At 42.7% G+C, this 23,465-nt stretch overlaps 1 protein-coding gene across 5 annotated transcripts in view; it reads right to left on the bottom strand.

The window, feature by feature from the left end:
• Window positions 1-23,465, bottom strand: part of MCF2L2 (MCF.2 cell line derived transforming sequence-like 2) — a 207,875-nt gene that overhangs the window by 32,598 nt on the left and 151,812 nt on the right. For all 5 annotated transcript variants that reach the window (XM_037027562.1, XM_037027561.1, XM_037027560.1 and 2 more), the window contains exons 16-22: window positions 23,140-23,206; window positions 22,012-22,127; window positions 20,598-20,667; window positions 12,232-12,324; window positions 11,492-11,584; window positions 7,363-7,434; window positions 4,016-4,141 (exon numbers count right to left, since the gene is read on the bottom strand). In XM_037027562.1, the coding sequence (XP_036883457.1) occupies window positions 4,016-4,141; window positions 7,363-7,434; window positions 11,492-11,584; window positions 12,232-12,324; window positions 20,598-20,667; window positions 22,012-22,127; window positions 23,140-23,206 (637 nt within the window). The remainder of the gene's footprint in view (window positions 1-4,015; window positions 4,142-7,362; window positions 7,435-11,491; window positions 11,585-12,231; window positions 12,325-20,597; window positions 20,668-22,011; window positions 22,128-23,139; window positions 23,207-23,465) is intronic.

Below are 23,465 nucleotides of genomic sequence, written 5' to 3'. Positions count from 1 at the left end.
TAGGATTTCAGACGTAATTAGTTGAAGTGAGGTCATACTGGATTCGGGTGGGCCTGAACCTAAAGGCTGGTGTCCTTATGAGAAGAAGAAATGGAGACAAGGAGACACACGGGAATAGAAGACAGTTATGTGAAGACAGGAGCAGAAATTGGAGTGATGCAGCTGTAAGCTGAGGAATGCTACCCATTGGCAGACACTGTTAGACGCCAGGAGAGGAGCAAGGAGGAAGGGCCTTCAGAGGAAGTGTGGTTGTGCCAACACCTTGATTTTGAACTTCTAGATTCCAGAACTGTGAGAAAATAAATTTCTGTGGTTTTCAGCCACCCGATCCGTGGTGCGCTGCTATGGCAGCTCCAGGAAATGAATACACTCCCAACCAGTTTCTCTACCAGTGACGTGATGGCACGGCCCTCACTTTGTTGTGTTGAAAAATTTAATGGATGGGAGCTCAGAGATAGACTAGGGGGTACCCCAAATAAATGAGCAAGTGAAAAGTCCTCCTCCATGTGGGAAATGATGGCAGAAATAAACTCATAAATGCTACTGCTTTCTTTGTAGGTAAAAGCTTTCATACAAGAATTGTAAATGTGACTCCGTGAGCCAAAGGAAGAACCTGGCTGAGAGGGAATCGGGGGAAGCTGGCCTCCAGAGAGAGAACTCTTTCGGGGGCCCAGGTTTCCACTCCTGGTAGTGACAGCCACTGGGACAGAGCTATATGCTTCTTTTACAAAGAAGCAGGAAACATCTGTAGAAATGACTCAGCACACAGCCTGGCCCAGAAATGAAAGGCAGAAGCTGTGGGACACAGGAGCCCTGGGTGATTACAATCGCCAGAAGCAAAGGTCTTCCTTCCTTCCACCCTGATGGAGCTCCCAAGGCCAGAAGTAGGGCTCTGTATTCAGCACCTACCAGCTTCCAGGCGAGGCGTGGAATGCCTTCAACAGAATTTAATCCTCAATTACCCCACTTAGACAGAGGGGTCCTGAGAGTGGGAAGACACACAAAGCAATTCCACTGAGTCATTAAGATTGTTTACTCAGCCTTATCTTTGCAGCCAACACTATGGTGGTAAGGGAACTGGAAAGTAAGCTAGAAATGAAATATTTGGTCCTAGCCCACAATATACTTGCAATAAAAATACTTTAATAAATTATATAAAATTTTTCCAGAATACGAAAATGTTTCACCCAGCTGTTACTATTCAACTTTGGAGCTTGTTGCTGGCCAAGTCAGGATTGCAAAGGACTCTAAATGTATCTTTATTTTATACATGGGATTGAAGAAAGGGGAAAATTCTTTTTAGCAAATAGAAGGAAGTAAACTGAATCTCAGTGTCTCCCCAAACAACCTTGCTTTTAAAAATAATCTTTAAAATATGTTTGTGCATAAAGTAAACCAAGACCTCAGTATACACAAAGAGAAAATGTAAATATCAGAAGGGAATTTTTTTCCAGTAGTTTAAGTTAGGAATTCACCCACTCAGGTTCAATTTCTTTCCTTTACAAAACCAGGTTAATACTGGATGCCAAGTAGAGAAACTAAGAGGTTAAGCTGGATTTATCCACACATACAGCATAGGATTGTATACACCCTGTGAGAAAAGTTTCACAAAGCTGAGGCAGAGGATCTCAGGATCATCAGACATGAGTTTGTGGTGGTTGAATTGTTAGTAATTCTAAACAGAATCCAATGAGAGTGTGTTGAGAGGATGACACCTCGGCTAGGGAGGGAAGGGGTCCCAGAAGCCCTGTGAGAAGGGGACCACGTGATCTCGGGCGAGGTGAATCTCCTTTCCCTAGACCTGCTGCTGAGTCAGGAGGCTGAGGTTTCCAATGCCTGCTCCTCTGTAATGCAACAGAATTATATGACGCTGCCAAGATAAATGAGCTAATGTACGAGATGTAAAGAAAGCTGATCTTAGCAAAAAAGAAACCATAAAGTGTATGTCAAAGGTACAATTCTGAGGACACATGGGGGAAAAAGATTTTTTTTTTGTACTTGGAGTAAAATCTCTAAAATCTATAGATTGGTTCATCTGATTTGCTCACAAGCCGTTTGGAATAAAATTAGCATAGACTGCTAGTTACTCATGTTTTAATCTTTCTTTTCTCCTAACTTCCGCTTCCTGTGTTACTTACTCTCAGGATAACAGCTGGGAGTTTCCTGCCCTGTGTAGCATTCATTTGATTCAGGCAAATGGATAGGACAGCTGCCATATACTCAAAGATGAAAAGAAAAGAACAGAAATATGTCCTAAAATGATTCAACAATTTTGAATTGATACTTCCTTGATACTTAGCCAAAGAAGAAGAAATTATTACCAAGAAAGTGGCCTCCTTGGTAATATGGGTTCATGGGTTCATGAATACCATCTTGAATCGTGCATCACCAGGAAACAGAGCGTGCTCTGGACTCCAGCGGCACTGGCCTGGCTGCCGCACACCCCGTGGGGCTGTTTCTAAGATGCTGGCCAGAGAACTACCAGGAGGGAGAGAAATAAAAAGATCACAGTTTTTGCCCCTAATTAATTTGCATGGTTCGATTTATGATGATGAAAAAGAAGAAAGGTCATTTCATCTTCCCAGACTTCAATGGCGAGAATGTTAAAACCAGGTAAAAATGAAAAGCAAAACAAAGAGAAGGAAAGTATCTGAAATGTAATTCTGAGAACGCTTGGTCCCTATGTGGTAAGCAAAATAATAGCTTCCCAAAGAAGTCCAGGCCCTGGTCCCTAAAATCTGAGAGGATGTCGGTCAGATGCTGAATGGTTGCAGATGGAATCGAAGTTGTGAATGAGCCCACTTTGAGATGGCGAGATTATCATGGACTCTCCGGGTGGATCCAGAGTCAGCACAAGAGTCCTTCAAAAGTGGAAGAGAAGCAGAAGAACAGGTCAGGGCGACATCATTGATGTGAGAACTGAACGAGCTGCTGCTGGCTCAGAAGCGGAGGCAGTGGCCATGAGCCAAGCAATGATGTTCATTTTGTTTGTTGTTTTTAAGATGGAAAAGATGAAGAATGGATCCTCTCCTGGAGCCTCCAAAAAGGAAGGCAGACACCTGATTTTAGCCCCTGGTGAGATGGTGTTTTACTTCTGCCCCATGAACTGTAAGATAATCAGTTTGTGGTGTTCTAGGCCACCAAGCTTGGGGCAATGTGTTATGACAATGATAGAAAACTAATATACCTGAGTTAAAATCTAGAGTACTTTACCGTGAACACCAGTTGAATATTACTTATGCTCCAGTCCCAAGGCAAACACATGGTTAGAGAGGACAGTTTGTTTGCCGGGATGCCCAGGACTGGACTGCTTAGGGTTAACACTGATGCTGGAGGTGAGACGGCTCTGCTCCCCGGCATCCCTGGGACCCTTTCTCCCGGTACTTTCCCCAAACCGTTTGGATGAAGGGATGTACACTACATGCTTGTTGGGCCCCCTCCAGAAGCTGTGATGTAAAATGGGGTGAGACTCTCACTTAGGACCCATATTCAAAGTAATCTTTATGGAGAAAATCTGAGTAAAGAAGGGAAATCATTTAATATTTTAATAGTGCCAGGAGTCAAAATAAATGACTCTTTCAGCAACTTCCCCTGCCCACATATATTCAGGCCCCCAAGTTTCTGGTTTTTCCAGAGCACAGGTCAGTCTCAGCATTCTGGACCACGCAGAATACAACCCAAGACTCCCCAAAACCCTGAGGGGCTGGTTGGGGTCTCACCGCACTGGTCTGCTGACTGGTGTAGGTGATTTTCTGCAGAGTCAAGTTTCTTTTTATTTGTTTATTTTTTGGAAGGGTCACACTGCCTGTCAACTATAGCGTTTCCTCCCTTTGTTAAAAAAATTTATTGTTCAATTACAGTTGTCCCCATTTCCCCCCATAACTCTCCCCCGCCCAGAGTCAATTCCATGACCATAAATCACTTCTCCAGCTTCGCCACAGCCTCTCCCACCTTGTTATATTGTTCCTGCCTCTCCTGTGACACCTTCCAACAATTGTTATGGAGCATAACGTACCGGGCATCCAGTGACTGCGGCCAGGTCCACGGCCAGTTCACAGGACTTGATCAAATCCTCCACCACAGCCAACGCCTGGTGTAGTTCAGCTAAGGATGCAGAATCCTCGGTCCTCTTTGGCCCCTTCTGTGGAAACCAAATGCCTTGTTGGAACCCAAAAGGTAAACCATCTACTAAGTAAAGAAGGAAAACAGGACAGAGATAAGGAGCCACGGACCCGGCCAGCGCCGAGTATCTGGGAAGGTGATACACCGACCTGTTCCCTGCCCCCAGAGAGCAGTGGCTAAAGCTAGTGGCTGGGTTACCATTAACCACACTTCTGTGGATTGGACTAACGAAGAATGGAGTTCACAAAGTCGTGGTATGTATTTCTGCTCTATAAGAAACATACTGAGCTTTTTTAAAGCATGAAAGAAAACCAGCCCCCTTTAAATTGGCCGCTCTCTCCTTTATACCCCTGCCCCGGGGGCCTATGGAAAAAGTACAACCTGAGTCTCATATTCCTGTGCTTAATGTGACAGTCTTATCCTATGGGTAAAATTACATTTTTTTAAGAAATAAAGCTTTCTCCTCCCCCCCTTTTTATTATTATTGGAGAGAGAGAGAAATAGAGAAACAGAGAGAGAGAGGGAGAGAGAGAGAAATGTCAGTTTGTCGTTCCAGTCATTCACCTATTCATTGGTTGCTTCTTGTACGTGCCCTGACCAGGGATCAAACCCATAAGCTTGTATATTGGGAGAACACTCTCATTGAGCTAGTTGAGCAGGCCATTTCTTTTTTCCTTTTTAAAAAAGATTTTATTTATTTATTTTTAGAGAGAGAGGAAGGGAGGGAGAAAGAGAGGGACACAAATGATGTGTGAGAGAACACTGCCTTTCGAATGTGCCCTGACCTAGGACCAAACCAGCAACCCAGGCATGTGCCCTGACCAGGAATTGAACCGGCAGCCCCTCACTTTGCAGGATGACACCCAGCCAACTGAGCCACACCAGTCAGGGCTTGGCAAGGCCTTTTAAAAAATTTTTCTATGAGAGTTTATTTGAGCCAAAATAAGAACATATGTCTGGGAGCAAGATCTCAAATGCCATGGAGAATAACAGTTTTGCATCTTCTTTTATGCATTTGGGATTAGGGAGGAAGTTGAGGAAGATTACATGGAAGTGGAAGAAAGCAAAATGGAGATTAGATGCATTACAGGAGAGTTAACAAGATGATGTGCTCTCTTAAGAGTGGTGGTTGTGGTTTATTTCCAAGGGGTGTTAACCTAGATGAGCAGAAGGGTACACTTATTCTTAAAACCATCCCAGAGGAGAGTATTCTTAAACTTCTATAGACACAAAAGCTGGGTGGCCACATGGACGTTGACTAATGATGCATTTGCCACAGTGAATCCCCCACAGTGCTGCCCTTCCTCCTCCTCTCCTCCCCCAAAACCTCCCCACCCCCTGTCATGCTACCGCCTTTAAGGATGCCATCCAGGTCTGCACCTCCCAAACATGAAGACTCTGCGTTAAGTGCAAAGAACTACTAACTGAAGAAACCAGTATTTTCCCCCACTGGGACACTTTGGACATAATAGGGATGACTGTTTCAGCTCAAAAGGCTTTTGCTTAGGTTTTCAATATTTTATTCCCCTGCTACTTACATAGCATTTTTTATTACCTAGTAAATGCAAACAAAACAAGTTTGATTCCTTTCCATCTTTTTAAACACACCAATTTCTATAACAAAAACTCTTTGCTGCCCCATATGGCCTCACCTCTTTCTTTCTTCTTTTTTTTTTTGCAAAGCTAGCTTTTATTCCGCCTAAAGAAGAATTCTTTTTTAATATATTTTATTGACTATGCTATTACAGTTGTCCCATTTTCCCCCTTCATTCCACTCCACCCTGCACGCCCCCTCCCACCCACATTTCCCCCCTTTAGTTCATGTCCATGTGTCATAAGTTCTTTAGCTTCCACACTTGCTATACTATTCATGCCCTCCCCCTGTCTATTTTCTACCTACCATCTATGCTACTTGTTCTCTGTACCTTTCCCCCACTTCTCCTCCCACTCCCCTGTTGCTAACCCTCCATGTGATCTCCATTTCTGTGGTTCTGTTCCTGTTCTAGTTGTTTGCTTAGTTTGCTTTTGATTTAGGTGTGGTTGTTAATAACTGTGAGTTTTCTGTCTTTTTACTGTTCATATTTTTTATCTTCTTTTTCTTAGATAAGTCTCTTTAACATTTCATAAAATAAGGGTTTAGTGATGATGAACTCCTTTAACTTGACCTCTTTCTTTTGTCCTCTACTGCATGATGTCAGTGGAGGATTGTGTATTTCCTTCATCTCCACAGAAGTACTTCAAATTCCTGGATCAGAAATATGAGTGACGGGGGCTGATGGATAGAGCTGAGCACGCTGCCTCCACCAAACAGTTTGGCATGGGTCCTTGTCTTCTCTCTCATAATAGATATGCTCTAGTCCTGGTGAAAGTCAGCAGACTCTCACCTGACTTCACAGTAATACCATCACTAAAGGATTAAAAGTTCTTATACTAGGCATCTTCCTCTTTACCCCAACACATAAACTCAGCTTCTCTTTGGAGATTCAACTGCTCTCATTCTCTCTCCTTCCTACTTTTACGTACATTGGTAATGTAGGGTTCAGGAAAAGCCTTACCAACATTACTAAACCCCTCTAACTCAGGCTAGCTTCCCTTCCTTCAAATTATAAAGTTATTGCCTATGCCTAGAGTTTCTTATTTCAAGGTGGTCCCCAACATGCATTCTGAGCAAAGACGGCCTGCACATGACTGCTATGCTTGAGACACATGCCCTAGGTTTTCTTGTTAAAACCAGAATATTTAATAGGAAATTTAAAAGAAACCTCACTGCAAAGCCACAAATGTCTTCCTTACCTAGATGGCCACCATTTCCTCTAAGAGAACCTTAGAATTCACATACACACACACACGCACATACTCGCACACACTCTTGGAGGGAAACAGGACATAATATATACAAATTAGATAAACAAAGAATAAATATAAATCATTCATAATCCTGCCATGCAGAAAAACCATAGTAGAGATTTTATCATATTTACTTACACATTCCTATTTGTATTCTTGTTAAAACATTTTATGAGAAAGGAAGAAAATATATTACTACTTATCCTACTACAAATTCCCACTTTGAAATTGCCTTTAATTTTTTTTTCTGACTGTGAATTATGAAATATGTACCATTTTAAAACATGTAGACAATAGAGACATTAAGCACGGAAAACAAAATTGCCATGATTTCTCCCACCCATGGACAAATGCCATTAACAGTTATATAAAACAATATTTAACATCCAGTACCTTTTTTGAACCTCCTCCTAGGTCACCTGGGTCTACTTCCAAATCCTCAGCAGACTCCAAATCCAGCAGACCCTGCAGTAACCCAAAGCCTTATTGAAAGCCAGAAAGTTAAAATGCCAACTAAATCTACTGTGTAAACCATCTTGAGACAAATGCTAAACTAACAGAGTGTATGCAGATTTGTCCACCTGCCACAGTGAGAGGGAGAGAATTGAAGGGTGTATTTGGCACGGTGTTCTTCCCTCAGGTGCAATACTACTGGATACATTCACTGTAGCCTGCTCTTTCTCACTCAGCTACATACCGTGAATATTTATTTTCTCATGACATTATATTTTTTAAAAACATGGTTTTGATTGTGGCAGTGTTGCATCCTATACACGAATCATAATTAATTCATCTCCTCTATAGTTAAATATTTAGGTTTCATAAGTTTTACTTAAGATCAATTCCTATAAGTGGAGTTGTCAGTGTTAAGAGTTTTGATGCATATTCGCAAGTTCTTTAGAGGAGGACTCTGTTCCCACCAGCCACTTGGGAAACCCTCTTTCTCTCTCTCCTAGCCTACATGAGAACTGCCATTTAATCAAACAGTTTGGCCAATTGAATTAACAGAGCAATCCTACCGCTCTGTATTTGAGTTTGAAGTTCTCAGATAACTAGTGTGGTAGAGCTTTCAAAGAATGTTTACTACTGACATTTATTCTTTTGTAAACTGCCTATGTACTTTGTTAATTTTTCATTATTAATTTCTTTTTTAAAAATCAACTTTACTGAGATATGCCTGACATACAGAATTGTTAGATATTTAAACCATACATCATAGCGATTTGATACACATATACATTATGAAAGGGTTCACCTCCTCTAGTTCATTAACACATCCATCACCTCACATATTTCTCTTTTTTTGTTGTTTTGGTGAGGATGTTTAAGTCTACTCTCTTAGCAAACTTCTATTATACAATACAATGTTACCAGCTTCAATAATGTGATGCGGCCACCATGCTTTATGTTACATCCTCAGACCTTTGTCATTTTACAGTGGAAAGCTTGTCATGTTTACCAACCTTTCCCCATTGATTATTTCTTTAAGTAGAGCCTATTTAATCTTTTTAAAAGAAGAAAAATGAATGTTTCTCTTATGACATGAGTTGGTTTCTCATCATATCCTATCACAGGAAATCAGGATGACCATTTTTCTAGAACATCCTTGTAATAAGCAAAACTTACAATAAACAAATAATGTACCCTTTTATATACCATACCTTATTAAACAAAACCCAGAAAAGAAAAATTCTCTACAGTAAATTTGAGAGTTTTCATCCATCACTTAGCTTGTTTGATAGAAGTCATTAGCTCAGTGAACGCAAGTTCCTCTTATTCCTAAATGTCAATTTGTCATGGATTCTTTCCAATGCATTCAGATAATAATATATTCATATTGTTTAATTACTTTGCCTTGACTCTTTAGATATTGTGTACTTACAAAACTCTTGGTCACGACTACTAATTTTTATAATATCTCGGACAAGATAGTAAGCATTTCATAGATTTTTTCTTATTACTAATTTCTACGAGCTCATTACTAAGCATGGGGACCACTGGGCACATACATGCTAATACGTCTTTCCCCATTTTTCATGTGTCTGTTTTTATTAGTACAATCCATCACTCCTTCCCCTTTCTTTTATACATCACAAAGCTCTCCCACGCCAAGACTCCAGGATCCTTTCTCAGCCATGGGGCAATGGTCCAACACTCAGCTCTCTCTGCGAAGCTGCAGGGTAAGTCCGTTCCTCATGGCTGAGACCTCCACAAAACTGCCCCCTTCACCACATGCCAGTGGTTTAAACTCGCGTTTCTGGGCCCCCGAGAAACGCAAGCTTCTCTGTGGGAAAACCTGGTCGGCCCCGAGTAGCCGCCCATGGTTCTGCAAAGACCTCCGCGGAGTATTTACAGTCATTCTGCCTCTTGTTTTTTCAATAAAACGAACAGAATATCCAAACATGTATTACCTCATTTAATGTTAAGAGTTTTTATGGATATTTCCAGAAAGAGCATACCAGCAAAGTATTGTTCACCTTCTTCGTTTTACCGCTGAGGAGCCCGAGGCAGAGAGTGGTCACTGAGCTGCCTTCCTGCACGGAGCCCTCAGAGCCCGGATCCGCAACCCGGGGTCTAATTCCTGCCTCGGTGTGTCTAAACACCACGCCCCACAGTCCTCTGCAAAGGGAACTTAGCTACCGTGTCAACGTCACGCCAAAGGGAAAACCAGAGCCTCCAGTCCCCGATGCAGCCAGGCGAAGGGGGTGAAGACCCCCACTCATGTCCCGCTCCCTNTTCACCACATGCCAGTGGTTTAAACTCGCGTTTCTGGGCCCCTGAGAAATGCAAGCTTCTCTGTGGGAAAACCTGGTCGGCCCCGAGTAGCCGCCCATGGTTCTGCAAAGACCTCCGCGGAGTATTTACAGTCATTCTACCTCTTGTTTTTTCAATAAAACGAACAGAATATCCAAACATGTATTACCTCATTTAATGTTAAGAGTTTTTATGGATATTTCCAGAAAGAGCATACCAGAAAAGTATTGTTCACCTTCTTCGTTTTACCGCTGAGGAGCCCGAGGCAGAGAGTGGTCACTGACCTGCCTTCCTGCACGGAGCCGTCAGAGCCCGGATCCACAACCCGGGGTCTAATTCCTGCCTCGGTGTGTCTAAACACCACGCCCCACAGTCCTCTGCAAAGGGAACTTAGCTACCGTGTCAACGTCACGCCAAAGGGAAAACCAGAGCCTCCAGTCCCCGATGCAGCCAGGCGAAGGGGGTGAAGACCCCCACTCATGTCCCGCTCCCTGCTCACTGGCAGGACTTCGTAACAGTAAGAATGGGGCCGTCGGAGGCATAGGAGGCCCTAGGTGAATGCTGTATCTAAACATGCTCACAGGTGCCACTCATGCGGAAGCAGTGAGCCATCCTCTTTAGTCCCACACTGGAGCGACATCTGCAGGGATAAAACAGCGGCCACGTGGCCAGGAGCTTCCTGCGCATCAGCGCCCAGAGAGCTCTCTCCATGCATTTACTCACTGCTTCCCCCAGCGAGCAGGAGGTTCTGGTATCTTCATTTTACACTTGAGAAAACCTAGGCCTAGCACGCCCAGTAATCTCACAGCTGGTAGCCGCAGAGTCGGTCCAGCCCAGTGGGGTCTGCTGACGCAAGGCTGAAAGGGGCACATTTTTCTGAGGGCAGATGGTTGGGCCATGAGCCTAACCTCCATGAGCCTCAGTTTCTTCATACTCCAGAGCCTTTCTGACACATCTGATTGCGAGGATTAAGTAAAAAATACGCTTGGGAAGGTATCCAGTAAACAGCAGTGGCTTTTTTGTTGTTGTTGTTGAGATAGTAACACAACTTGGAGAAGTGGCCCCAGCCTTCCCCTCGGCTGCCCAGGGGGAGGCAGCCCTGGCAGTGTCTCCCGCCCCATTCAGGGTGTCTGGGAGTGCTCTCCTGCAGGTGTGCTGGTGTCAGAGAGAGAAAGGTGGTCTAGGAGTTCTTCAGAACGCAATGCATCCTGTTATAATGCTCTTGAGAAAGATTCTAAATCTAAGGGTGGAGGCAGATGTTGCAAAAGGAGAGAAAACTCCAGTTTTGCCTTCTCCCTTCCATTGTCTAAATGCAGGTGAAAGAGTGACTTAGGGGAAAATCATACCTCTTCCTTGGAGCTCCTGGCCTCATCTGTAAAATGGAGCAGATGATGTCTTACCTGGAGATATCTTACAAGAGAGTAGAGAGAGGCCCGGCCGCCTCCCCATCCCCCCAGGTGCCAGCAGTGTGGCTGCGGCCCTTCTCATCACTCATTCCCCAAGCACCTCTCCTCCCTTAAGCCAGGCTTCTAAGAGATTCAAGCCTTGGCTGCCTGTCGGACTAGCCAAGCTCCCAGGTGCCTTTCAACGCCATGATTCTTTCATCTTGTGCCTCAGTGAGGAGGGCTGCTTTAAACTCGGAGGACAGAAAAAGCTCAAAGGACGGGTTTCTTCACCTTTGGAAGACAGTCACAACTCGAAGGGAAAGAGCACCATAGTGCATCCATCTGTTTGCCAACACGGAAAAGCACTGTCTTACTGACTTTACCTTCAACAGCATCTGGTATTTTATGAGTCTCTGGCTGGGTCCTCCAAGATACTTAAAAAGAGGGAGATTGTGATCCAATTGGCGCTGGCAGACCTTTAAAAAACAAGCAGAAACAACATAAAACAAGGCACACAACTCAGAGAAAACACAAAAGTGGTGGCATTTAAATACAAGAAATGAAACAGGCTGTTCACAGACGACAGGGGCAGCTGGGTTGAGTGGGTTGGTCTGTACTGCTGCCAACCTGTTCAGTCCTTCGGGAACTGCACGTGAAGCGAAAGCAAGGGGAAAGGGGACAACTTGGCTAGCATTCTCACCGGCAACTAGGGAAGCAGGGCCACCTATTTCTTTTAGCAAGTAAGTCTACTAGAACACAGTGGAGCATTTCAGATGCTTCGGAAAAGGAGGTAGCCAGTGCTTGAGTTTGAGTTGGTGGGGCCTGGAGGGCACGTAATGGCTTAGTGATTTGGACTGAATTCCATTTTTAAAACCCATCTCAGAAGAGGACTCCGGTTTTCTCACTAGTCTACCGCGGTCCTTCACAGGCCTGTCCCACAGAGACCCAGGGTGGCACTGAAACTTCCCATGTGCAATTTCAAAACAGGAGAGACTTTTAATAAATGTAAATCCCAATGGTGAATTCCTCTGCTGAGCTCACACTCTTGAGATCTTTAAAAATTTGACACACATAAACATCATCCAGAGAAAACAATTTGTGGGAGATGTAATCTCAACGTTACCCCAAAGTAGGCACAGTCTTGACATTCTTGCCAGATTGCCCTAGCTCGGGGCAAATTCTTATGGTATTTAAAATAGATCTGAAGATCTTCTTTCTGAATGGGAAAAAATTAGAACAAATTAATCGGGTAGTATTTTTCAGTAAGTGGATAAAACAGTAGTTTGTTCATTCATGCAACACAACTGAGGTCTTTTTAAATTTTATTTTATCTTTTCCACCACCATTTATCCCCCTATACCCTCTTCCACCTCCACCAGTCCTCCCTGCCCCGCGGCCACAGTCACCGCACTGCTGCCCGTGTCCGTGACCTCTTTCTCACTGTGTGCTCACCTCTACCCTCTACCCTCCCGGAGCACCCTGCTCTCTGTCTATGGGTCTGTCTCTATTTTCCTTGTTAGTTTAGTTTGTTCATTAGATTCCATGTATGAGAGAAATCACATGGTCCTTGTCTTTCTCTGACTGGTTTATTTCATGTACCATAATGTTCTCCAGGTCCATCCATGTTGTCACAAAGGGTAACATTTTCCTTTTTATAGCCAAGTAGTATTCCACTGTGTAAATGTCCTGTAGTTCTTTTATCCACTCATCTACTAATGGACACTTGGGCTGCTTCTAAATCTCGGCTATTATAGATAACATTGCAATGAACATAGGGGTGCTTATATTCTTTTGAATTAGTGTTTCAGGGTTCTTCAGATAAATTTTTCAAAGTGGAATCACTAGGCCATCAGGCAATTCCATTTTTAATTTTTTGAGGTAACTCCATACTGTTTTCCACAGCAGCTGCACTAATCTGCATTCCCACCAACAATACATGAAGATTCTCCTTTCTCCACATCCTCACCAGCACTTGCTTGCTGTTTATTGATGATAGCCACTCTGATAGGTATGAGGTGGTATCTCATTATGGTCTTAATTTGCATTTCTCTGAGGATTAGTGATGCTGGGCATCTTTTCACATGTCTATTGGCCATCTGTACGTTGTCTTTGAAGAAGTGTCTATTCAAGTCCTTTGCCCAGTTTTAATTGGATTGTTTGCTTTTGGGGGGAGTTGTTGTGTTCTCCCTTTCATTTGTTTAATGTATTTTTAAATTTCTTCCTTGATCTCATTGTTAACCCAGTCTTTATTTAGTAGCATGTTATTTAGCCTCCCTGTCTTTGTGTGTTTTACAGTCATCTTCTTCTGATTGACTTCTAGTTTTATAGCACTGTGATCAAAGAAGGTCCTTAATATGATTTCAATCTTAAATTTATTGAGACTTGTTTTGTGTCCTGACATGTGGTCTATCCTAGAAAACATTCCATGTGCCCTTGAAAAAATGTATATTGTGCTGCTTTGAGATGAAATGCTCTAAATATCAATTAAATCCATTTCTTCTAGGGTATCATTTTAAGCCGCCATCTCCTTGTTGATTTTCTGTCTGGAAGATCTACCCATTGATGTCAATGGGGTGTTAAAATACTAGGACTCTATTACTGTCAAATCTTTCCTTTATGTCCATCCAGATTCCCTTCACATATTTAGATGCTCCTATGTTGGGTGCATAAATGTTTCCAAGGATTATATCCTCTTATTGAATTACTCCCTTTATCATTATGTAGTGTCTTTCTTTGCCTCTTACTATTCCCTTGGTTTTAAAGTTTATTTTGTCAATTATAACCCAGCTTTTTCTTCCTTTACATTTGCATGAAATGTGGTTTTCCATTTATTTACTTTTAGTCTGTGTGTATCTTTTGTTCTGAGGTGGGTCTCTTGGAGGCAGCATATATGTGGGTTTTGTTTTCTTACCCATTCTGCTACCTTATGTCTTTTGATTGAAACATTTAAGCAATTTACACTTAAAGTGATTATTGATAGGTACATATTTATTGCCATTTTATTTTTTTAACTATGTTCCTCTGTTTTCCCTTGTCCTCCTCATCCTCCTCCTTCTTCAGACCAGCTCTTTAATATTTCTTGTAATACTGGTTTGGTGGTGACAAACTCCTTTAGCTTTTTCTTGTCTGAAAAGCTCTTTACTTCTCTTTCAATTCTAAATGCTAACCTTGTTTGATAAAGTAGCCTTGGTGGTATGTCCTTTCTTTTCATACTTTAAGTATTTTATACCAATCTCTTCCAGCCCAAAATGTTTCTGTTGAGAAATCAGCTGACAGTCTTACGGGACCTCCCTTTTAGGTAACTGACTGCCTTTCTCTTGTGGCTTTTACAATTCTCTCTTGTCTTTAATCTTTCCCATTTTTAATTATGATGTGTCCTTGTACAGGCCTCTTGGGTCTATCTTGATCAGGATTCTCTGTGCTTCCCAGACATGCATGTCTTTTTCCTTCACCACATTAGGGAATTTTCAGTCATCATTTCTTCAAATATGTTCTCAATCCCTTGCTCCTTCTCTTTTCTTTCTGGTACTCCTATGATGCCAAGGGGTTATTACGCTTCACATTGTCCCAAAGGTGCCTTACACTACTCTTGCTTTTTCTAAAATCCATTTTTCTTTTTGCTGCTCTGATTAGGTGTTTTTTCCTACCTTGTCTCCCAAATCACTGATTCAATCCTCAGCTTCATTCAACATAATGTTTGCTCCTTTCAGTGTATTCTTTACTTCAGATATTTTATTCTTCATTTCTGACTGGGTCTTTTTTATGGTTTCTATGCCCTTTCTCATGCTGTTGAGTCTCTTTATAATCATTACTTTGAACTCTATTATCTGATAAATTGCTTGCCTCCATTTCATGTAGCTCTTCTTTTGGAAAATGTTCTTTCACTTGGAGCTTGCTTCTTTGCTCCCTATTTTGCTTATATCTTTGTGTTTGTGCCTATGTACTAGATAGATCTGCTATGACTCCCAGTCTTAGTAGGATGGCCTTAGGTAGTAGATATCATATGAAATTCAGTGGCACAGTCTCCCTGATCACCTGTGCTGGGGACTCCAGGAATGTCACTTGTGTGGGTTATGTGAGCCCTCCTATTGTAACTGAGTCTTGATTGCTATTGCCCCATTCACTCATGAGATCACCTCTCAGACTGGCTGACTATGAGGCTAAACCCCAACATAGTATGCAGATGCTGACCACACAAAGAGCTATTCACCTTGTCAGGGTTTAGTGCCTGTCAAGATCTGCCTGTGGATGTGCTACTTGTGAACCCTACTGGATTCTTCTGTGTTGTTTTGTAAAGATGTACACTGAATACATTGGTTCTGGACCTCTTTGGAGGAACTCTGGTTCAGACCTTCATCAGAGGCTGCCTGTGACTGGTCCTGGGCAACCTGTTTTGAGCTATCAGAGATCCACAGCTCGTGGCTCCCTCTCTTGGGCCTGGGTGCTCCCTCTGTTGGACCAAGCTATGCACCAAGGCCTGCTTTTACCAGCACTGAGCCAGGACGCAGGTCAGCAGAAGCCTCTAAGCTGCCAGAGATCCACCTCCATCTGTAGGCTGCCTGTTAGGCTTAGCATTGCAAGAGCCTCTAGCTGTGTTCTTTAGCATGGCATAAGCTGCACAGGGTGGTGCAAAAGAAACTCCGGTGGGTGGGACTATTGCTTCCCCCAGGCTGATGTCACATGGAAGGCAGTGCTCTGCCTGAGAAAAATGGCTTCTGCAGTATGGGGAATGATTGAGCTCAGGGATCCTGGCAGCTGACCCTTCAGCTCTCCTCATAGGCCTCTAGTTTACTCTGCACTCTCTCCACCAGAGCCCAGGGTGAGTGGCTACAAATGAAATTTTGTATGTTGGCCCTTGAAGAGGGTGGCTGTGTCTCTAGCTGTCTCTTTCTGGTGGACAGAAACCCCGCTGCTTTTCACAGGCAGTGTTACGTGGTTGCCTTTCCTGGTTCTGATGCTCTAGGCTGGAGAGCCCAGTTTGGGGTCTAGACCCCACACTTCTCATGGAGAAGCCCTCATGGCTGAGATATCCCTCCAGAACTTCAGCTGCTGCCCATGGGAGCCCAACCAGTCTCCTCGTACCACCTCACTTTCTGTCAGTCTTGAAGTGGCTTCTTCTGTTAAGTGCTTGTTTATAATGCTTCTCTCCAGCTAATCTTCAGTTGGTTATTCAGGATTAGTTTTCTATAATTGAGTTGTAATTCCAGTTTGGTCCTAGGAGGAGATTAGTGTAACTTCCACCTAATCTGCTGCTATCTTGGATCCCAAGCCTGAATTTTTCAATGGGTATGAAACTGGGGATGCACAATCAAGGACCTAATGTCAGAGTGAGCGTGTATGGGGCAGCAGAAAGGGGGCTACAAACAACCATAAGTACTAAACACAGGTCTGAATAAGGTGCTTTGGGAGCAATTACAATACTCTGGTAAATAAGTAAGTAAACTGGTGAACAGGAGTTGGTTTTGACCTGCATTGTTCCTCCTCTGTTCTTCATTCAGGATACCAACATTTCTTTGAAATAGTTGTTTTCTCCCCAAATACTTGTTTACTGAGTGATAAAACTAACACCCTCCCTTTATTACTGTCATCTACGCCAATTCTAGGGGGGAAACCCTAAGAAACAACAGATAGAAACACCACAGAAGGAGAATGTGGCAGTCTAAACAAAACCACACAGATATAAATCAAGTGGGCAAGCCCCAAAGTGGCAAACTTTGTGTGAGACATCATTTCCAGTCTGCAGCACAAGATTCCGAGAAGAAAAAGGAACATGGCTATCTCAGAGCTAGAGCTCCACAGCAATTCCAAGCGCTTGTGCCACCTTGAGACCATGAAAAGGGATACACACCTGCCCACATCCTGCCCTGAGCCAATGAAGTCAGCTGTAGCTCCATCTGCTCCGTCAGAAAAACCTGGTCCACGGTGCTATGCTTACCACAGAGCCCATGCTGCTCTGGCAGAGAAGCCCGTGTATCATGTCCTTTCGGATTTCCGTGCCCCTATCTTCCCACTAAAAGCCAGTTCTCGATGTCCTTCTTGTGGACATGAGTTATTTTCCCCTTACAGCTTCAACTCTATTCCACTTCTAAACACTGTTGTAGTGAATGAGCTCCACTTCTGTATCTCCCCCCCCATCCTGATGGATTGTAAGTGGCCACGTCACTGTAAGAGCTCTAGCGACTCCGTCTTTTGCTACTATCTCCAGAAAAAAATGTGCACACGCACACGCACACACATTGTGAAAGAGAGATGGCCCTTGAGAAATGGGATGCATACTAGTTAAGGAACTAATTCAAAGCTTAACAATAATACATTCACTATGCATTGACTGAAAAACTCTCTATTGAGTAATTGTGATACACTGGCACTATTCTGAGTACGTTTGTTAAACTCAGTGGCTCCCTTAGAATAGTAGTCTAGACTTGGGAAACATTTCTGCCACCCCAAAGGCCAGGCTTATACAACATTACACATGGTTAAGTCACCTCTTCCGTAAATAGTCTGTCAGAGCATAAAGACATTGGCCTTTGCTCCTAAAAGAATTCAAGGTTCTGATGCTTTTGGCATTCACCACCAGAAGATTCTCAGTAGCTGAAGGAGACTTTGGAGATCCAGCTTCCCACCCAGCGAAACACCCTTAACAGCCATCACCTTTCCCAGACTCTCCCAGTAGCAGAGATGGACCTGGTTCTCTTGGTAGATGCTGAGCCAGCACCTGCATCCCTGGAACCTTCACTGTTTGGTTACGTGTCCACCCTTTGAGCAACACAGAACGTTAGAGGCCTTCAAGTACCGAAACACGGCCATTGATTTCCATTTGCTCTCCAGCCCAAAATTCCTTAGAGAAAGGATGTGCACTAACCAGCAGCATATGAGAGTGCCCATTTTCCCTCACCTCCTTATAGAATCAGGAGGCTAAAAAAATTGCTACCAAAAACTCATTTCCACAGAGAGACATGATTTCTTATGAGTTAAGACTATGGGCTCTGGTGGTAGATGGTCCAGGTTCAGTTCTTGGCTTTGTCAATTACAGACTATATGGCCAGAGGCAGTTATTTAACCTTCCTACACCTCAGTATTCTCGTTTGTTAAGTGGGCTCACAACAGCAGCCATCTCCTGTGGTTGTTGTGAGATTAAACGAGATGATGCACAGAAACCCCTCAACAAATGCCTGATCCAGGCAGAGTACCCAACAAGTGGCGGTTCTTGCCACAGCACTTTTTACTTTGTAGAACCCTTCTGCCTGCAGTGTTTTATGTGATTCCCACAACAACTTTACCTGTTGGTACTGTTAAGCCAGTTGTATGGGGCAGGAAAGTGAGACTCCAGGGGCTAAGGGACTTTCTTGAGGTCACGTAGATAGCAGCTTGATAGAATAAGTTCTGTTTCCTGAGTCCCGGCCCAGCGCTCTTTTCATTGAGCAAATAAAACCAAAAGTGAACCACTGACAAAATATGATTCTGTGTAGAGCTAGGTCTCTGTGGCAGAATCTCCCTGGGGCTCCGGGTGACAGAGCCCGAGGAAAACATTTGGCCAGATCAGTATTTCAAAATTCACGTCTATGAATCTGCAAATACTATTGAGAAAAGCTAAACTGCTATAGAAAATAAAAGATGATAGGCCAGCCTTATTGGCTAACAAATACAAGTCTTTGCACAGCAGTAGCCAGTTCCCTCAAAAATTCTCAAAGATTAGATAACTGTGGTATTAAGAATTTATTACCCGAATGTTTTCCCCAACATCATGAATCATATAGGATTATATGCAGAGTCTGTGGTCTGGATCGAAGATTTCTAAGGTGTCTCCCAAGGTGAGGAACTATTAGAAGCTTTGTATAACTGTAGGAGAGGAATTCTTCTAAGAGAAGATGTTTCATTAGCAATCCCCTGACCACTTCCTCATACTTGGACAATTTTTATTTGTTGTATCTATGTTTCCCCACAAGAATTTGGTCTTTTTCTTATTCAAAAATTTAAATGTCTTTGCAATAATGACACAAGCATTTACAAAATATTTCTAAACTCTAAAGCTAGATTTCACTTTGGTAGTTTGCTGAGTGTAAAATTTCAAAGTAATGTAAAACATTAATAATACTGTAAAAATAATTCAATAAGGACATTAATCAGATTGAACACAAACTAATTATTAGTGCACTATCTTGAATTCTAGCACCTGATAAAAACAAACAACCCTATGCTGGGGCCGTGTGTGGGAAGCCCACACACAGACCATAGAAGGGACCTCCTAAGCTCTTGAAGGTTGAAAGCTCTGATTTTCCACTGTGTCAGATACCTTGAAGCCTGGGGATTTTTATTTGCTTGCTTTCAGTTTATCAGGGGTACTGCTCTTAAACTTAGCTGCCATAATTTGGGTTTATAAACTTAAAAATTTGCTTCCAAATTTGGAAGTTGTTTTATCTGTTGTCTCAGGCTCACAAAAAGTTAAACAAGGTCACTGCCAGCCTGTTCTCTATTTCACTGTCTTGACAGTGACCAGAGGGGAGCTGGGAGGGAATTTCAGGGGGAAAAGGGAAGGGTTTGCAGGAACAAGTATAAAGGACACATGGACAAAACTAGGGGGTGGAAATGGGAGGGAGGTGGGGAGGGCTGGGGGGTGGGCTGGAATGGGAGTAAAACACAGAAACTGTACTCGAACAACAATTAAAATAAAATAAAATGTTTTTTAAAAGTAAAACAAGGAAGAGAATGAAAAGGAGGGCTAGCTGGGAAAGAGAAGAGATGGGAATGTTTGGTCGAGGAGAGGGAACCAGGACCACCTGCGCAGTCCCCCTACAGGGAGGGGAGCCCTGATGGGATCAGCGGGTACAACGTCTCCCCGTGCCAGCTCCCGAGAGCACCACCCGCCCAGACAGCCTGTGTTGCCCACGCCAGGGGTGGAGAAGCCATGAGAGGGAAGAGAGTTGTGCGGTGAAGGGAAGGTAGTCAGAGGTATGTGGGGTAGTCAGAGGTGGGATAGGAAATTCACAAATCGGGTGCTACGCGTCAGAGAGGCTGTAGAATTAACACGTTCCAATGACCCTCTGTGCTGTACAAAACAACGTGGAAGTAAATACATGGTCAGGGATTTTTGGTTTAACATCAGTTCTCCTCTTGAGAGTATTAATACGAGTGAGGAATGTAAGTGTGACTCTGGTTCTAAAAGAATTAGGTTAGTCACTCAGAGTCATTCAGGATCACCTGCTTTGGGTTGCCTAGGGGGGTGAGGGGTGGGGAGGAGGGCAGTCTTTCTTTCCTCTGGGCTTTGCAGGAAGCCAAGCTTGTAAGTGGCTCCCACCTACCAGCGGGAGCTCAAACTGGATGCATCTCACGCTTTGCATGAGGTACCGCAAAGGACTCCTGCTTTGCATTCAAAAGGCAGATATGTTTTTCAGACCATTGGTACTTCTATTAGCCCTTGTCACTTACACAGGAAACTAAGGGCTGACTGAATCACATGGTCATTTTCATCTATTGGGAACACAGACTTACTCTCTTGAGGAAGCAAGGTGCTAGAAGGTCAGGATTTTCAGTGCACTTTTCCAATTCTTTCAGAAAAGTCCTAGGGAAAGAATGGTATAATAATGCTTGTTAATCACTTTTACATATGTTAAATATTAAAAAAATAAAATCAGCCCTAACTGGTGTGGCTCAGGTGGTTGGATGTCATCCTGCAAAGTGAAAGGTTGCTGGTTTGATTCCCGGTGAGAGCACAGGCCTGGGTTGTGGGTTCGATCCCTGGTCAGGGCATGTACAGGAGGCAACTGGTTGATGTTTCTCTCCCTCTTTCTCTCTGCCTTCCTCTCTCTCTAAAAATAAATAAGTGCAATCTTAAAAAATAAAGTAAAAGCAAATAAGGTTCTAAGAGGTGCCTGGAACAATGTTGTTTTTCAGGCTTTATTGCTCTTGACTCATCTTCAACACACTGATTTGGAAGAGAAGTATTCTGAGACATTACTAGGCTTCCTAGAAACCATCTATAGCTGTTCTGACAATTCTAGGCACTAGTCTTTGATAGGCCAGAGGCACTGATGCTTCCTGTTACCTGATAATAATGTTAATAAGAGCCGCTGTTGCTGCTGCTACTACTATGACTACCCCTGAGAGCTTACTATAAGCCAGGCATAAGCTAAGTGATTCACAAACAATATCTCAGCTAGTCCTCCACCAGACCTTACAAGATAAGGTTTCGTGAACCTGAAGTTCAAAGCAGCTGCAAAATGTCTCCAGGGAAAGTTGCAGAAATAAGATTTCCATTTCAGTTTTGACAACAGATCAAGAGACATGAAGTGTGGATAGGAATCAGCCTAGGTTCTTCTCCATTCTGTAAATTAGATGTGTGCTTTGGGGGTCATTCTAGTGAGTAAAGTGATAGAACAAGCTGAGGCTCCCTCATCTGTGAAATGGGAGGGTTGGGAGATGATTTCCAGAGTCCCTTCCTCCCTCATTTCTTTAGAGCTCAACATCCAAGAAGCCCTGGGCTAAAGGGACAACTCGTTTGACTAGTTAGCATTTTTTACGCCCTCGCTCCCAGCACTACCCTATGATAATAGGTATGTGAAGGAGTGTCTTGGTCATCGTTGTACCCCCTGTGCTGAACCCAGGGCCTGACACTGAACAAGTGCTCAGTAAAGGTGGATGCATAAATAGATGGACAAGCAAAAGAACACACAAGCGAATACCGCGTTGGGTGCCCAACCCCTTGCCCATGTTCCACGAGTGTCTTTCCCGCCCGCCCCAGGCACCGGGGCACTTCTCCGTCCTTCGTGTCCCATCCCATCCACTGACTCTGGATTAGTTGTGAAGCCCAAAAATATCTAAGCACTCTCATCTCCAAATTCCATCAGTCAGATTTCCAAACTTCTCTTACTTTCCATTCTTCCTGATAATGTGAAATATTATATACCTGTTGTGAAATTCGTAAAGTTCTCTGATATTCCCAAAGAGAAAATCCTTATTATTCTGAAGAATGTCTGGAATCAGATGCTTCAGCCAAATAAAGTCCATCGGAGTGATATAACCCTGTAGAGATAGAAACAGGCTTTACAGATGGGAACATGAATTAGCCATTCCAGGGAATAAAACTTTAATAAAATAATCAGAGAATATAGTTCACCTATTTCCTGAAAGCCATTTCATCCAGTTCTTTTGCTATTATTTTCCTCATCTGTCCATCTTCAGAAGAAGAGGATTTATTGGTGATGATAATAAAATGGCATTTTATAGGAAGAACAAACACTTTTTAAATGATTATGTTGTGCAAGTCAAGTGTAAAAGGAAAAAACTTGCCCATCATTCCTGACCTATTGCAATTGCTATTGTTCTGTTACATTTCCTTCATGACTTTTAGAGAGCTTGTTTTATATGGTTATAATCACAGCACATAAATAATTTGTATTCTGTTTTGACATACACATTTTAGAGTCTGCTTATAAATTTTTACATATATTGTTTTTAATTTAATCTTATAAGCATTTTTCAATATATCTACAAAGTATTCAAAATAATTACTTTGTAACACTTGAATTATATTTCATTTAGCATGTATATCAGACTTTGTTAACCATTCTCTTTTGAATAGGATATTTAGTTTTCTGATATTTTGTGGTAAAAAATTATATTATCATTTTGTCCATATAATTTATTTCTCAAAATTATGCCCCTAGGAAAATACACATTTTCACTCTTAAGCAAAAACTGTTACTTAAAACAATGAGAAACAATTCTCCCTCATTAAATTATCAAAAACATTTAAACGATCACATACATTGCTAGTAAGCATATGGTGTACCTAGTGAGCATTACTGGAATCAGTACAAGCCGGTGCAACCCTTTGAAGCTACTGAGTTGCATGGATCAACAGTCATAAAAATGTTCTTATTCCTCCTAGAAAGCCACTTGTAACATTGGAAGACCCGAAACCTGGGGATGGCGGGGAATCTAGAGACATATGGTAGCTATTTTGATTCTGTTTGTGCAAAAAAAAAATTTTCTTCAGTTTGAATACATGCTTAACTGCCCCCCATCTACTTACATCAATTATGCTCTTCATGTCTTTTATATAAGCCTCTTCAGTCTCAAGCAAGTCACGTATAATGTGCCTGAAATCGCAATGGCAGGTAGGAAGATGCAAGGGAGAGAGACAGAGGGAGGGCAGAGCAAGTTTTTAGAATTCTTTTAGGATAATGCTCACCAACAATTCCTCTTAGTGGCTGGCTTACTTAGGTCAATTCATTCTGTTCCATTGAACACTCAAAACCAACACCCCATGGCTCCCAAAACCACACTCTGATCGCACTGATGTTAGAAAAAAAATGGCAAGGATTCAAAATTCATGTGCAGCCAGTGAATGACCTGTCC

Source organism: Sturnira hondurensis, unplaced genomic scaffold (genome assembly GCF_014824575.4).
Source record: "Sturnira hondurensis isolate 20B ecotype Veracruz unplaced genomic scaffold, ASM1482457v3 Scaffold0019216, whole genome shotgun sequence".
In the NCBI taxonomy this organism is placed as follows: domain Eukaryota; kingdom Metazoa; phylum Chordata; class Mammalia; order Chiroptera; family Phyllostomidae; genus Sturnira; species Sturnira hondurensis.
This window is presented reverse-complemented; position numbering and strand designations above follow the sequence as displayed.